Raw genomic sequence first — 16111 nt, 5'->3', positions numbered from 1 at the left:
AGTATAAGCCGACCCGAATATAGGCCGAGGCACCTAATTTTACCACAAAAAACTGGGAAAGCTTATTGACTCGAGTATAAGCCTAGGTGGGAAATGCAGCAGCTACTGGTAAATTTCAAAATAAAAATAGATACCAATAAAATTACATTAATTGAGGCATCAGTAGGTTAAAAGGTTTTGAATAACTTTAAGTTTTGAATAAACAATAACTTTAAAAGTACAAAAACCTTTGCTCAATCCTACGCTGTGCGAGCGCTCCCCCTCAGCGTCGGGCGCCTCCATTCTGCCCCCTCCTCCTCCTCCATCCTCGCCGCTCCGTCTTTTTTTCCCCTCAGCGGCGGCGGCCGCCGGAACTCTCTGAGGAGGAGGAGGGGGTCAGAGGCACTCCTCCCCCCACACTGCTTCCCCGCCCCATAACCGCCGAAGCCCCCCCTCCCAGCCGCCCTCACTGAGGGGGGGCCCGCCAGTCCGCCCCCCACGAGGGACCCTCCCGCGCCCCCTCGCTTCCCCCCCCACCTTTGAGGCAGGCGCGCGGTGCATGCGCGGAAGATATCAGCAGTCATCGGACCACCTACAGAGGCTGCAGGCGCCCGCAGATGAGCGGGAGACCACTGCACCGGAGAACAGGTAAGTGGGACCCTCACTTGAGTATAAGCCGAGGGGGGCTTTTTCAGCATAAAAAAATGTGCTGAAAAACTCTGCTTATACACGAGTATATACGGTACCTTACCCTGGAAGACTTTGATCACATAAGGAATATGTGAGCTCCGTTTTGTGAAAAAGTATCTCAGGGTGGCAAATATTGCTCTATGTGCAGTCTCAGTAGTATGGGCCACTTGAGCTTTCCACAAACCAGTTGACTGAAAAACCATGCCTAGTTAATTTCCGTATTGAAGTTAGGCGAGATCTACAGATACAAAAAACTGCACTGTGGAGCAGAGCACAGTGTCCAATGTGGAGATTTGCTTCTCCACACAATCTGAAGTTACACCACACTCAACCTTCCAGGATACTGACTGAAAACGAGCAGTGCCTTCTCAGTCATCATGGTGCCCCAGCTCTACAAAGCCTGGACACTCATCTAGCATCAGATTTGTTGTCTTTCTGGCAAAACATAACAATGTATTTGTTCTCCCAATGCTTTTTCCCTCCCAGATGCATTTCTTCTTTCCTCATGGTCTCCCTCTTCTGCAAACTCACATCACAAGATCTTCCTACTACATAAATTTAACACAGGTTTTTCCTTATAGTAAGGAATTACTTGTGATAAGGACTAGCACAGTAGACTGACAAGGACTGGTGTACTTACATAAAACACCGAAAGGATCTGCTATGATCAAAATATCCAAGTGCACCATGGAATGACTTCATTTGATAATTAGTATTGAATTTGCCAACTTTTAAATGCCTCCCAGGGATAAATTATGTCACCTTCATAATGTTATTGCTCTTAAAATGAAAGAGCTAGTAAGCTTCCACACAGAGAAATTTTCCTCATGTAATTTTGTTTCATAAGTACAAAATGTGTGTCATTAGAAGGAATCAAGAGCTATTGCTGACAACAGATCTGAAAGCAAACCATTCGGTTTGTTGATGAGTTTCTTCTATGAAAGATAAGTGCTCATTAAAAACGATGCTCAATCTACAGTCTCAGACTGATGGCTGCAACTTAACGAGATGGAGAACAGAGCATATGAATGTGTCTGGGTGAAGATAATCTGTTAAAATTTCATTTTCTAATCTTGGACACCCAGAAAGGTCCAGAAAGAGCACTAGGCTATACATACCTTGGAGGCCTTAAAGACTTGACAAAAAAGGTTATTCATGTGTAATACTGGATTTGTATGGCTTACTGCACGTTAGAAGAGGGCAGATACACACAGGAGGCAGGTACACAGGAGGTATGGATCTATACTTTGGCAGTTAATTAGACAAGTACTGGGCTTGTATAAATCTTCTCATTGCATATTCACGCTTCTATCTGACAAATGTAATAAATAAAATTCAATTTCATGCATAATGACCTATAGACATACTCACAGTTTACTGTATTTCCCCTTGAAGCAATATTCATCAGCACAAAGCAAAAAGTATATTTAATTGTATTTTGATTAATCACGCTGTTGCCCGATTAAGAAAATTGCAAGGTTTGCATGATCTCAGATGCAAAAAAAATGAACCCCATCCCCAAACCCCACTGAGAAGAAACAATGAAAAAGAAGAAATAATGCTCAACACTTCAGGAACATGCAGATAACAATAAGAGGAGATAACTATTCAAGGATTATGTTTGCAAAACTTTTAATGATTCATGATATGCAACACTGCAAAGAAAGACAAAAAATAATCAAAATTCTATAGCCAAATATCTGACCAATTCACACATACACCCTTTCGGGTCCTCCCTAGCATCTTAGAGCAGATATGTTAAATAGCAGCCATAGTTCTCCTCCTTTGCAACTATTATTTAATTCCTGCTAATAGTCAACAGCCCTTTGTTGCTATGCAAGATTTTGCTCCATTCTTTTTTTCTTGGCTCCACCTTTTTAAAACTCCCTGTTTCCATCACCTATTCTTGTGTGCCATATGTGTAGAATGAACTTGTGAATGAGAGAGAAGAGTGTGATTGTACCATCTGGCTCTGCTCCTAATCTTTAAAAGATAGTGTGTGTTGGAGACACCTTCAAAGAACCCCTGCAAAATGCAGAACCCCATTCATATGTAGAAGCTCTCCAGATGTGGGCTTTGTTTCAACGTGAAGATCAAAAGCAGGGCCAGCAGGTACAGTCCTGTTTTTTCTTCTTCCATTCATTCTGTGTGCAATGGTTGTAGAAAGCACAAGGAGCCTTGTATCGGATGGACACCTGGGCGGGGGGGGGGGGGAAGAACTAACTCAAAACTAACCTCACGCCAAACCTTTCTTCAATTTTTCCAACTGAAAAAATGGGATATTTGGGGGAACACTGGAAAAAATCTTATGATTTCCCCCCCCTTTCAGAATGAGTAAAAAGTGCAAAGATAGCATAGGGTATATCAGTGTACATCTCTCTTTTCAGCATTGGATGTATTTGCACTAGAAAACAAAGGCATTTAATACTTTTATATTCCATAAATATGCAAATTGCCACAATTTTATATGCTTAGTTATAAATGATGCATTTTATACTGATAAAAGCAACAAAACAGGTTTAGGGTTGATTTCAAACCACCACCACCCCATACAAATTTCTATTTTTTTCAAAACATTCCATAAAAAATGCACTCCAAAAGGCTTCCAAGGGTCTGAAAATTTTACATTTATTTCTAGGAAGAGTATTGGCTTGCTAATCTACTGACTGAACTTTAAATGAGGTTGCAGATGAAGACAACATAATAGAAAAATGCAACCAATGTCTAAATAAGAGACCGATATCAGAATGAAATAAAAGAGCAGCCTTGCTCAATAATAGGAAGCAAATACATTGATGAGAATCCAAAGAACTAGTCATTTTTCTTAAGGAAGCTTTGGACTTGTTGGTTCTTGTAGGTTATCCGGGCTGTGTAACCGTGGTCTTGGAATTTTCTTTCCTGACGTTTCGCCAGCAACTGTGGCAGGCATCTTCAGAGGATTAACACAGAGACACTGTCCTTCAGTGTTAATCCTCTGAAGATGCCTGCCACAGTTGCTGGCGAAACGTCAGGAAAGAAAATTCCAAGACCACGGTTACACAGCCCGGATAACCTACAAGAACCAATGAACTCTGACCGTGAAAGCCTTCGACAATACTTTGGACTTGTGTTTCTTGAACTGGAGCCACTTAAACCACATGGCAAACTATTTTTGAAACCTAGGGAATCTCCGGAAGCAGTCTGCTATGTCACATGAGGCCATGCTGTTCAAAGAAAAGCTAAAAAACAAAAACATCTACTTTGGACTGGACTGGTATAACACACCACCCCCCATATGACCTCAGGATAGTCCCTTAATTACAGCAAACAACTTCCTATTGTTTCAAAACGTTTGTGTAACAAGATTGAGACGGAATTAAAATAATATAGATAAAACAAATCAGTATGAGCAGTTGTCATCTGTGGCATAGATCCCTTTATTACTGTTGAAAAAATTTAAATTAATGGAAAGCATATAATTACTGAAAATCTCCCTAAAAGAAACAGGAAAATAAGTCTTTAAGGAATTTACTCTTCGATGCGCTAGCAACGTATTTCTTTTCCATGCTGTTACTCAAGCCCCACAGGAAATACTATATTGGATTTGGTGTAAGCATTATTTATTTATATATTAAAAGGTAACGGTCCCCTGTGCAAGCACTGGGTCATTCCTGACCCATGGGGTGATGTCACATCCCGACGTTTTCTAGGCAGACTTTGTTTATGGGGTGGTTTGCCAGTGCCTTCCCCAGTCATCTTCCCTTTACCCCCAGCAAGCTGAGTACTCATTTTACTGACCTCAGAAGGATGGAAGGCTGAGTCAACTTTGAGCCGGCTACCTGAAACCAACTTCCGTTGGGATCGAACTCAGGTCGTGAGCAGAGCTTTTGCAGTACTGCAGCTTACCACTCTGCGCCACGGGGCTCAGTATTTATATATAAGTAGCATGTAAAATACACTTACTGGAAAAAAACTGGTATTACCTCAGTCCAGTCTGAATGGATAGGCCAGTTGCAACTATAATGGTAATCAAGGATATGATGGAGTTGTTTTGGTTTATGGTAATTGTGAATGTGGCCCTCCATGAGCTGTGGAGTGAGTACCACTGAGTGTCTTGAGGAACTTAACACACTGATTGAGGCAGTGTGGTGTAGTAATCAGAATGGTAGACTAGGATCCGTGACACCTAGGTCTGAATCCCCATTCTGCCATGGAAGCTTGCTGGGTGACCTCGAGCCATAGTCACACTCTCAGCCTCCTACCTCACAGGGTTATTGTGAGGATAAAATGGAGGAGAATATGATGATGTAAGACATGTTGGGTCACCACTGGGGAAAGTGGGGTATAAATGAGGGAAGTTTAAATGTGTATTTCTATAAGGGACAAAGATTAAACCAGAGATATGAGCTACAGATCTGATGCAAATTTGAATATAGAAAATAGTTTGATTTCCTTTAGTCTAGGCACTGCTGATTTCTTTGACCTGCTTCCACACAAAGCATAGTAAAAAAAAAAAAAAACCTTGTAGGAAACATTCAAGAGAACATTAGACAGAAAGAAGAAGTAAAGGGGAACTGTATGGATATAGAAGACAATGCTTTGAAGATTGAGGCAAAGCCTGAGCTTTTGCTCTTAACTTTGTGTTGTCAGATCACCTCTACCCAAGAATATTAAAAGAGCTGGCACACGAAGCAAGAAATGCATTAGCATTCATTTTAATAAATCACTTTACTCTGGATGGCTATCCAGTGAATGTAAAATACCTAAATTCAAAAAAGGATCTATTAGTTTAATTTCACTGGCAAATACTCAAAGTTAAAACAACTGGTACCAATGCAAGTAACATGGGTAAGGAATTAGTTAACAGCATAAGACAAAAGCATTTTATGGAGAACCAAACTTACAAACTGAGAAGTGGTAACTAACAAAATCCCTCTTGAGGACTACTTTATTCAGTATTGTCATTAATGGTCTTGTGGATGAAAACAGCAACATATGACTACAATTTACAGCTGACACCAGTTTAGGAGGTATTGTTAATAGACAGAACAAGAGGAGAAAGAGGGAGAGAGAGAGAACAAGAGAGAAACCAATCATACCTAGAAGCGAGGTCTCCTTTGCAAATGCCGCTGCAATAGCTGGGTCCAGAGCAGGTTGGCCATCACCAGAGGGAAGGTCAGGACGAGTGTAATCCCTACTTTTATCATTATTGTACTTTACATTCAAGTTGACCAATTTGGAAAAGTCAATCCGTAAAGTACAACAAGCATTATAAATATTCTGACCATCTAATGCCTGGAACAAAGGGAAAATAATAAGATGCAAATAACTGAAAGATTAGAAGATGCAGCATGTTCTTCCCGTTCCCTGTAATTGAGAAGTATTTATAAATGGTTCCAATAACCATACCTTATATGTTTTGGTTCTACCCTACATGGCAAACTCTCATGAGACAGAGCTAAAGATTCTCCCCGCATTCTCAGCACTCCCCAATTTCATTACTCTATTATACAGTGTTGTTCCCAAATTAGGTTCCGTACATATTCCTTTATTACTCTATGCCGATGATGCGGCCCTTTTACCTTCTTCTCGTGTGGGACTGAAAAACCTATTACAACGTTGTTGTGATTACTGTGAGACCAATCACCTAGAGTTAAATTATAAAAAATCCAAAATAATGGTCTTTCTAGGAAGGTTTTTGACTGGAAAATCAGGGGTCATTCTTTAGAACAGGTGAAAGTTTTCAAATACCCCGGGGTCCACTTCCAATACAATGCTGCTTGGACTCACCAACGGAATAAAGTTAACACCGCTAAAGTAAATATAACAGCAATCTCCAAATTTTATATTTCTGGAAGAGGAAATCAATACATCTTTAAGGTCTTTAAGGCCATAAGGGCCCCAATTACTTTATGGTGCACCTATCTGGATTCAGGCAGCTGACAAGTCCATAGAACAACCTCATTCAGCTTTTTTGAGGAAAATCCTCACTATTCCAACATGTGTACCCTATGCTGCTCTATATTTACCCTATGTGTACCCTATGCTGCTCTATATGGTCAAAACTTGACGATAACTAAGATGTGGCTTACTACCATTAAATACTGGCTACATCTTTTGTTTCATTCAGAGCCCTCTAGTTACCTTTTTCAATTTCTTTCAGACTCCAATGATTCAGATTGGGTCTCCTTTATAGAAGCAAAAATTAAATCCTTAGATGTTACCTTAGACGCTCTTTTACTGGCATCTGAATCAGAGGCCTTTTTAACTATAAGATCTAAACTACTTCAATCTGAGAGGCACTTATTATATGAGGCTGCCAATAAGACATGTTCACCTCTGTTTCATGGAATCTTTCCTAAATCTGGTGAAATTGCCCTATATTTATATCAACTGGTTACTCCAGCTCTATGCAGGGCTTTCTCCTTAGCTAGATTTAATGTATTACTGCCAGCTCTATTAACTGGACATTAGCGTATTTTTCGCTCCATAAGACGCACCTGATCATAAGACGCACCTAATTTTTAGAGGAGGAAAACACCCAGACCACTTCAGCTCAATGAAGTGGTCTGGGTGCCAGGTCCCCCTAGTTTTAAACCTGCAGCTGTAAACATAGCGGTTTCAGAGAAACTGCTATGTTTACATTGCAGGGTTAATCCAGCCTCTAGTGGCTGTCTCCCTGATAGCCACTAGAGGCGCTTCCGCGATGCTCAATGCGAAAATCGCATTGAGTAATGCTTTCCTGTGGGCGGTTTGAATGCACGCTCTGGGAGCTGACGTCGGTGAGGGAGGAGAGGTCACCAGCGCCGAGGGAGCCCGCCGTTGGATAAAGGTAAGTGGCTGAAGGGGCTTTAAGAGGGAGGGGAGGGGGCCCTGATAGTGCCAGGAAAACGGGTTTACCTTGGATAATTAAATTAAATGGAGTTCACTGAATCACTGTTGGCGAGATCAGGCGACCAGCAGAGGGAAGCAGAGCGCCGCCGGATAGACCAGACACAGGAACCCCAGCTGCCTCCTCTCTGAAGCAGGGGGAAGCAGCGCTCCGCCGGACAGACACAGGAATCCCAGCACTTTCCTCTCGGCGATTCGGCTCCAGTTAACACACATATTCACTCCATAAGACGCACAGACATTTCCCTCACTTTTGAGGAGGAAAAAAGTGCGTCTTATGGAGCGAAAAATACGGTATCAGGGTGTTCCCTTCTCTGACAGACTCTGTCCCTGTTCCAATGAAGAGGTTGAAACTATCCAACATGTTTTCTTCCAATGCCCCTTTTATCAATCACTATGTTTAAAAATTTTAAATCCTATTTTAATCCTGATTGTAAGAGTCCCTAATTACCAAATGGTTTTCACTCTTAATAATCAGGATTATAATATTACAGAAGCTAATTTCCTTGTCGGTATGATTGCAATTTGTTTGGCCTAAAATAGCTCTTCAATGTGTTACTGTATTAGCTAAAAAAAAATTATGCCAATAAAGCTGATTGATTGATTGATATACAGTGTTGGCATTTGTTTGGACATATTCGATTCCTGTTTCCATCTGCTACTCTCAAAAAAACAAGGTGTTTTTCCCCCAGGGTTGAGAAAAAGTCCTTCCCAAGAACTTTGCTACCTGATATATATTCCTAATAGGTTCTCTAGAGATTTTGGCAGTGTAAGTTAACACTGTACTAAAACTATGTACTAAATGAGAATCAAAACATTAAGACTGGCAAATTTCACCATGGCCCTAGTATGGAATTAAATGTTTTCTGGGAAACGTGTGCATATATGTTGAATCTCAGTATTTTTCATCTTATCAATATTATTTACGTATCACACCAGAACCTGTCCACATTAAGTCCAGGACTGTCTCGTCTCTAATAATATTTGTACTGGATACAGTCATTTATTGTATTGATAACTTATTTGTGACTCAAATGTGCATTCACCAGTCAACGTGAGGGTAGCTGAAGTCACCTATTATTACAATGTCTCCTTTGGCTGCCTCTCCTAATTTCTCTTTCTATCACATGATCATTGTGATTAGTGGCACGACAGGTCCCAGAACTAACTTACATTTTGGACCAGACATTTTTATACTCAGTAATCCTAGGAAGGAATTTGTTTTGCTTAAGCTTTCTGATTTATTTGACACACAGAGGAATGCTACCCCAATTATGCCTCTTCCAATGCATTCTATATATTTTTATATCATCACATTGATCTTTTCTGTTTCTGATATGGCCATTGTATCTATGTTCTCTTTTAGGACCTGCTGCCCTATTATGTCTTGGAAAGGCTTTTAGCATTAATATAGCATCACTACCATTCCTTTCCAGATGTTTGCTTTGTGTGCCATTTGTTCTACAACCTTTATACTCTTATGATTTCCCCAACAAAATGTCATTTCCTAAAGTTCAGATATTTATTTTTTATTTACGCTCTTAAGTTGCAGTCCTAGAACAGTTACTTGTGAATATGTACTACTGAACTCTGTGGAACTTCCTGCGTTTTTTTACTCAGAATTGTCAGTCTGCAGTCATGTCTATAATTCCTATTTCTAATTGTACTATCAGATGATCACGTACTGCATGAAGGCAGCTATAAAACCCACTAGCAGATCTACTTGAATCTATTTAGTTTTAATCTACCTGAAGCAAATCTCTCGAAAAGCAGCTTATTTCCAAAAATAAAGAATTACATGGGAATCTGGTCAGTGTGACTGGAAGACACACCAAGCACTACAATACAAAACCAAACATTACAATACTTCTGCACCCATGAAGAAGTGAGGGGACATGATAACAGTCAGCTGAGTTTGGTAAGAAACTAATGCATGAATGTTCCTCCATTGAGTGAGCTTTAAAGAGACTAACAGTGGAATCTAAGGAGACTTAAACCTTCTAAACGCATGGCTTTGCTTAGGATGGCAGGAATTTTGTTTGCTTCCATCCTACCAAGTACCTTCATAATACTCTCTTTCTTTCTTGCATTTCTACCCCACCAGGCCAAGCTCAGGGCGGGTAACAACATTAAAATTTACAACGATACAGTAAAACAATAAAATCGATAAAACCATTCCTTAATTATTAAATTATTTAAAAGATAGGCACCATATGTATATAGTGCCTACTGCAGCAAGTTGATTAAAAAATAAAAGGGGTGGGTGGAGGGGATAGAAGGGCCAGTATTGATCTCACCTGCAGCTGTCCTGTTATAGGGCTGGTGGAATAGCTCTGTCTTGCAGGCCCCGCGGAATTCTTTCAGATCCCGCAGTGCCCTGATGTTACTAGGCAGAGCATTCCACCAGGCTGGAGTCAGGGCTGAAAAGGCCCTAGTCGAGGACAGCCGCACAATCCTAGGGCTGGGGACCACCAACAAGTTATTATCAGCAGAGCGTAATGCTCTTCGGGTGGTATATGAGGGTTCCAGACTATGTAAGGCTTTAAAGGTCAAAACCAGCACCTTAAACCTGATCCGATACTCCAGCTGGTGCCAGTGCAGTTGTCGCACTGGCTGTATATGGTTTTGGGACGAGGCCCCTGTAAGGAGCCTTGCCGCCACATTCTGTACCAGCTGGAGCCTTTGGGTCAGTCTCAAGGGCAGCCTTATGTAGAGCGAGTTACAGTAATCCAGCCTAGAGGTGACCGTTGCATGGATAACCATGGCTAGATCTGGGCGGGAGAGTTAGGACACCAGTTGCCGTGCCCGGTGGAGATGGAAGAATGCCGCCTTAACCACAGCTGTGACCTGAGTCTCCATATATAAGGAGGCATCAAGGATCACACCCAGACTCCTGACGGCAGGCGCTGGTGTTAACTGTATAAGCTGGGAGCTGGCACCCCATCCCCAAACCACCCCGACCAAGCCATAGAACCTCCGTCTTCACTGGGTTCAGCTTCAAGCGGCTCTTTCTCAACCACCCAGTCATGGTACCCAAGCACCAGGCCAGTGTGTCTGTTGCGGAGTTCGGATAGCCATCCATTAATAGGTAAAGCTGGGTTTCATCAGTGTACTGATGACAACCCAGCCCGAAACTCTGGACAATCTGGGCAAGGAGGTACATACAGATGTTAACTAACATCAGGGAGATTAGGCAAGGCTGCCCTTTGTTATATGCTCTGTTTCTAGAACCTTTAGCAATCTCAATAAGAGATAATAATCAAATTAAAGGCATACAAATTAAAGGCGAGGAATTTAAACTAAGCCTTTAAGCAGATGATATAGTGCTCTTCCTAACAGAAACAGATAAATCTGGAACCGAGATTAGAAAAGTTAGCAGAGTTTAGTAAAATATCTGGATACAAATTAAATGCAAATAAATCAGAAGCTATTTTTTTGAATATTAACAACAAAAAGGAGAAACAAATATGGGCAGAAGATCTAAGAAAAGGAGAAAACGTTATGTATCTAGGTATTTGGCTAAGTAAAGATAGAACTAAATGTTTAAATTTAAATTGCGGGAAAATAGCTAAAGAACTAAAAGAATATGTTCAAAAATGGCTTCTTCTAAATGTCACATTTCTAGGTTGAGTCAACTTAATCAAAATGATAATCCTACCAAAAATAAATCTTATTTTCAATAACCTATTTGTAGATATACCAAAGAAAATGATTGAAGAATGGCAAAAGATCTGTAATAGATGAATGAAAAAACAGATTCAGAAATATCAATTTATATGAACCTAAAGGCAAAGGAGGGATAGGAATGCCAAATTTACTAGTATATTATCAGGCAGCTAGGGTAAAGTGGTTAAAATTATGGGTAGTAAACGATGAAAAGGAATCCTATATTAAAACTGAACAATACTTTGTTAAATTTCCACTAAACAGATTGCCATGGGTAAAAAAAATTGATAGGATTTTTTTATAATAAAGATAACTGCATTAATACCATTCTAAAACAATGGGATGTCTTATGAAAGAAACTAGCCCCAGATACTTCCCCACTGTCTTCCTTCCTTTGGAACATCTTAGTTGAGAATCCAGAATTCCAACTTCCTCGTAGAATAGTCAGATAAATGGAATGATAATCATTATTGAATTAAAAATAATAATTTAGAACCTCTAGAAAACTTTTTGGATAAAAAAAGTTAATATTACATTTATAGAATATTTACAAATGAAAAAGTATTGGAATAATTTAAAAGAAAAAGAATTAACTGAAATTAGAGAAAAATTAGAGTTTGAGAAATTAATGCTTCAAGATAAAGTTTCAACTTCAAAAATATATGCAATTTTATTAAAAGATAATTTAAATTCAACATTGGATTATAGGGATAAATGGAACATTTACTTAGATAAACCACTGAATGATCAAGAATAATAATATATTTTTTCAAAGGGATTACATTAAAATGGTATATATATGGTTTTTAACTCCAATTAGAATAAGTAAAATTTACAAATCAGTGAACGATAGTTGTTGGTACTACGATAAAAAACAAGCAAACTTCATACATATGTGGTGGAAGTGTGAGAGAGATATAACGTTCTGGACTGAAATAGTGAAATATCTATCTGTTGGAATGGAGATTGACATCCCATGTAAACCTGAGATACTCTTGTTAAATTAAGCCCCTAACCTAACTAAAGATAAACGATGTATGGCGTTACACATGATAACTGCTGCTAGAATGACTTTTGCTAGACACTGGAAGCAAAAAACAACTGCAAAGATAGAGGAATGGTTGGTTAAAGTTAAATATATATATTAAGTTAACAACACATCAGAAAAATGGTGATACAATGATTCTAGATGAGCTATGGTTACAAACTAAATAAAATGGAAAATCTTATAATCAAGGGTGAGAAAAGACAATGTGCTACGATGATAGTCTAGCTATTTTATAGAGGACTAAACTGTGTATTTGGTATGGTAGTATGAATGAGGATATTGGAATAAGATGTAATATAGGAATTCTGTTAATTTTTTAGGTTTACATATATTTTAAACTATGAAGATTGTTATATGGTTTTTTTTTGCTGTTGTTTATTTTATTGAATAAATTTGCTTTAAAAAAATCAAGGAGAGGATTGTGCCTTGCAGCACCCCGCACACTAGAGGGTGCAGCTGTGAAACCTCTTCCCTGAGCGCCACCCTTTGTCCCCGATCCTGTAAGATCCACCATTGGTGGACTGTGCCCCAAATCCCAGCATTGGCAAGGCTGATCAAGAAGATCATGATCAACCGTGTCGAAGGCTGCTGACAGATCTAACAGTATTAGCAGCCCCAACCCGCTTTGATCCAGTTGTCAGTGGAGATCGTCTGCAAGGGTGACCAGAGCCATCTCCATCCCATGGCCAGGGTGGAAGCCAGACTGGAACGGGTCTAGTGCCGATGTATCATCCAGGAACTTCTGCAGCTGCTTGACGACTGCTCTCTCAACTACCTTACCCAGGTATGAAAGATTAGAAGGCAGTAATTGGATAGGTCCCTTGGAGCTAAAGTTGTTTTCTTCAAGAGCGGTCACACCATTGCCTCTTTCAAAGCCCCAGGGAAAGTCCCTGAATTCAGGGACAAGTTGATAATTTCCCCCAGGGGAGCCCATACCATCTTCCGACTAGCTTTAATTAGCTAGAAAGGGCACAAGTCCTAGAGGCAGGTAGTGGGCCTCACAGCCAACAGGATCCTGTCAACATCAGACACCGAAAGCTGCCTGAAGTGGTCTAAACATGGACCAGAATACATGCAAGGGGGCTCTAGTTCCCTTACTGTATCAAGGTTGGCAGGGAGGTCATGGCAGAGTGACAAGACTTTATCCGTGAAAAAGCTCGCAAATGCCTCACAGCTATGGGTCGAATTAACTATATTTGGTTGTTCATCTAAAGATGTAAAGGACCAAATTACCCTAAACAATTGTTCGGGGCAAGAGCTAGTGGATGCAATTGAGGCTGCATAATATTCCTTCTTAGCAGCCTTCAATGCCATCTCATAGGCTTTCATAAACGTCCTATAAGATGTTCTTGCAGCTTCGTTGCGAGTTCGCTGCCAAACTCGCTCTAGCTGTCTAAGCTCCCGCCTCATACTGTGAAGCCCCTCAGTATACCAAGGGGCTCTGTTTCGGCAAAGAGGGCTTCGGCATACAATTTCATCAGTGGAGAGCCGGACATGCCAGTCCTCCACTAGCACACCAAGGGAATTGCCAGGGGGAACAGGATCCCGCAGGACACTCTGGAATCCAAGCGGAGTCAGAGATTAACATACTTTAATAGGCGAGCACACACAGCAGAAAAGAGGATTGCACTTATTTGTAAGTATAGTTCATTGAGCAGTCAACAACATATGGGTTACTGTGCACATGCAGGCCTGCTGCAGAGAGATTTTGAAGCTCAAAAACTTTAGAGAGTGCTCCTACCCCCCCTCCACACTGCTTTCCTGCCTTTTCCAATGAAAAAGGAGGGGGCAGAGTGCTTTTCCTCAGTTCCTCACTGCCACCATTGGAGAGAACTAGCTTTACTTATTATGCTCACAGTGGAGCGGGAGGGATGTGTGACTACACAGGTGACCACTCAATGAACAATAGTTACAGGTAAATGCAACCCTGTTTTCATCCTCATCCACTCTCACTGTATTGTTGAGACCTGCAAAGCACAGGAAAAGTCTGAAGGCCACAATGTCTTCACATGGAGCTTCGAAGAACAGAAGCTCTCTCCACAGCAGAGAGAGAACTGAGGGAAGGACACTCTGCCCCCTTTTTATGTTCAAAAAGGCAGGAAAACAGCATGGAGGAAGGAGAAAGGAGCACCCTTTGGAGCTTTTAAGCTTTAAAATCTCTCTGCAGCAGGCCTGTGCACGGCCGGTAACCCATGTGGGACTGCACAGGTACCACAACAATGAACTGTTTATTTTCAGATCCACTATACTAGTCCCACCAATAACCACAAAAAGCCAAGAATGGCAGCAGCAAGTCATGAAGGTCAAAGTAGACATCTCTTTCTCACAGCTAACATTCAACAATAACGTTTTTCATTGAGGCTCATATTAAGATAGCTAATTACAAACATGCACATTCCCTCTTTCAAATGATATGTAAACGCAAGTGTTCTAGGTCAATGCAACAGCAAATACACAGGTGACACCGAATGACTGACTGTGATTTCAATGACAGAAACCAGATGATGTTTTAATGTTAAACTCATGAGGGCCTATATTTTATGTGTACATAATACATGAAACACAACACACATGCCTAGAAAGCCTGAAAGAGGTGGCATAAAGGCAGAAACATATCCAATTTTTAGATACTACTATCATAATTTTTTTAAAAACAACTTGAGCTCAAAAGTGGCTCTAAATGAGCATTCACAAAAACATTTCACAGCATGCATGCACATAATTAGCATCTCTTAGATGATGCAAACATTTGCCATCTGTTTCAAAACCTCAAGGAAACCAACCCAGCCTATGGAACACAGTCTGTGTTGACACCATGAATAGCTTTGGTTGATAACGCTTCTCCTTTTCTCAGATTTCCTTTTCATCTCTCCCTTCTCTTCAGCAGTATTTTAGTTTATCACCACATTCTAAGAACCAGCAAGTGATTTCAGATTATGCCGACAGCAGGTATCCTAAGTTAAAAATCACTTGCCCGCATGACAAATTAAACTAGAAATGATAGCTTTAATTGGTTAAGTAATGTTGCCTGTTCAGAGTATAAGAAAACCAGTAAGATCAAAAAAGTTGTTTCTTTTGGCATTATACATCTAAAGGCTGCTAATTAACCTCCTCCCCTTCAGAATGAATGGACAAAATATAAGGATGCAATATTCAGTCATATAGATAAAACTATTAAACCAATTACTAGCTTATTAGTTTAAGAAGGATCCCAAATTTAATTTTAAATTTAAAAAATGATTAGTGCTCACAAAAGGCCAAGAGTAGCAGATGTTATTTTAAAAAGAGGGATTTTTCTCCCTGTCTCTCCCTCCTCTAAAGGGAAGTTCCAAGATGGGCTTCTCTTTCATCATTTTCATTGCCTAAAGGAATAATCCCAACGTTCTCTAGCCCACAGAGACCTAACACAATCCAATTTAATCCAAGTTCACATGAATCGACCATTTCCCTTCCATGAGCTCCACCCCTCCTAACTATGGCAGTGGAGGACATATAGAGGTACCCTTCAAAGACATCTCGGGTCTTGCCTTGATGGTCATGCTTTTTCTATTTATTTGTTGTTAAATAAAAATGTCCCAGGCTAATATGTGACATACATAGAAATCAGCACTCCACATGCTGACGCAGGCATGAATTTGTATCCTGATGGTGCTGAACTGCCTGGATGCCTATGTTGATACATGTACATTTCCACTTAGGGCCAACAGCTGCCTAGAAATAGAAGTGGATCATGAACCAAATGATGCTATTTCTCCTTCAAAAGTACTGCTTTTATTCAAAGAAATTGTGCAAAAATTAGTAGTCAGAAATAGTTTTATTTGTAGGACTAGCAATAAGGCTTCTGACCACGGGGGGGGG

The 16111-nt window shown here is 40.3% G+C and overlaps 1 protein-coding gene across 5 annotated transcripts in view; it reads right to left on the bottom strand.

The window, feature by feature from the left end:
• PTBP2 (polypyrimidine tract binding protein 2) overlaps window positions 1–16111 on the bottom strand; it is an 81560-nt gene that overhangs the window by 11426 nt on the left and 54023 nt on the right. For all 5 annotated transcript variants that reach the window (XM_056867469.1, XM_056867470.1, XM_056867471.1 and 2 more), the window contains exon 8: window positions 5748–5943. In XM_056867469.1, the coding sequence (XP_056723447.1) occupies window positions 5748–5943 (196 nt within the window). The remainder of the gene's footprint in view (window positions 1–5747; window positions 5944–16111) is intronic.

This window comes from Euleptes europaea, chromosome 2, assembly GCF_029931775.1.
Source record: "Euleptes europaea isolate rEulEur1 chromosome 2, rEulEur1.hap1, whole genome shotgun sequence".
Lineage (NCBI taxonomy): Eukaryota > Metazoa > Chordata > Lepidosauria > Squamata > Sphaerodactylidae > Euleptes > Euleptes europaea.
Note: the sequence above shows the minus strand (reverse complement) of the source record. Positions and strands in the feature narration are given on the sequence as shown.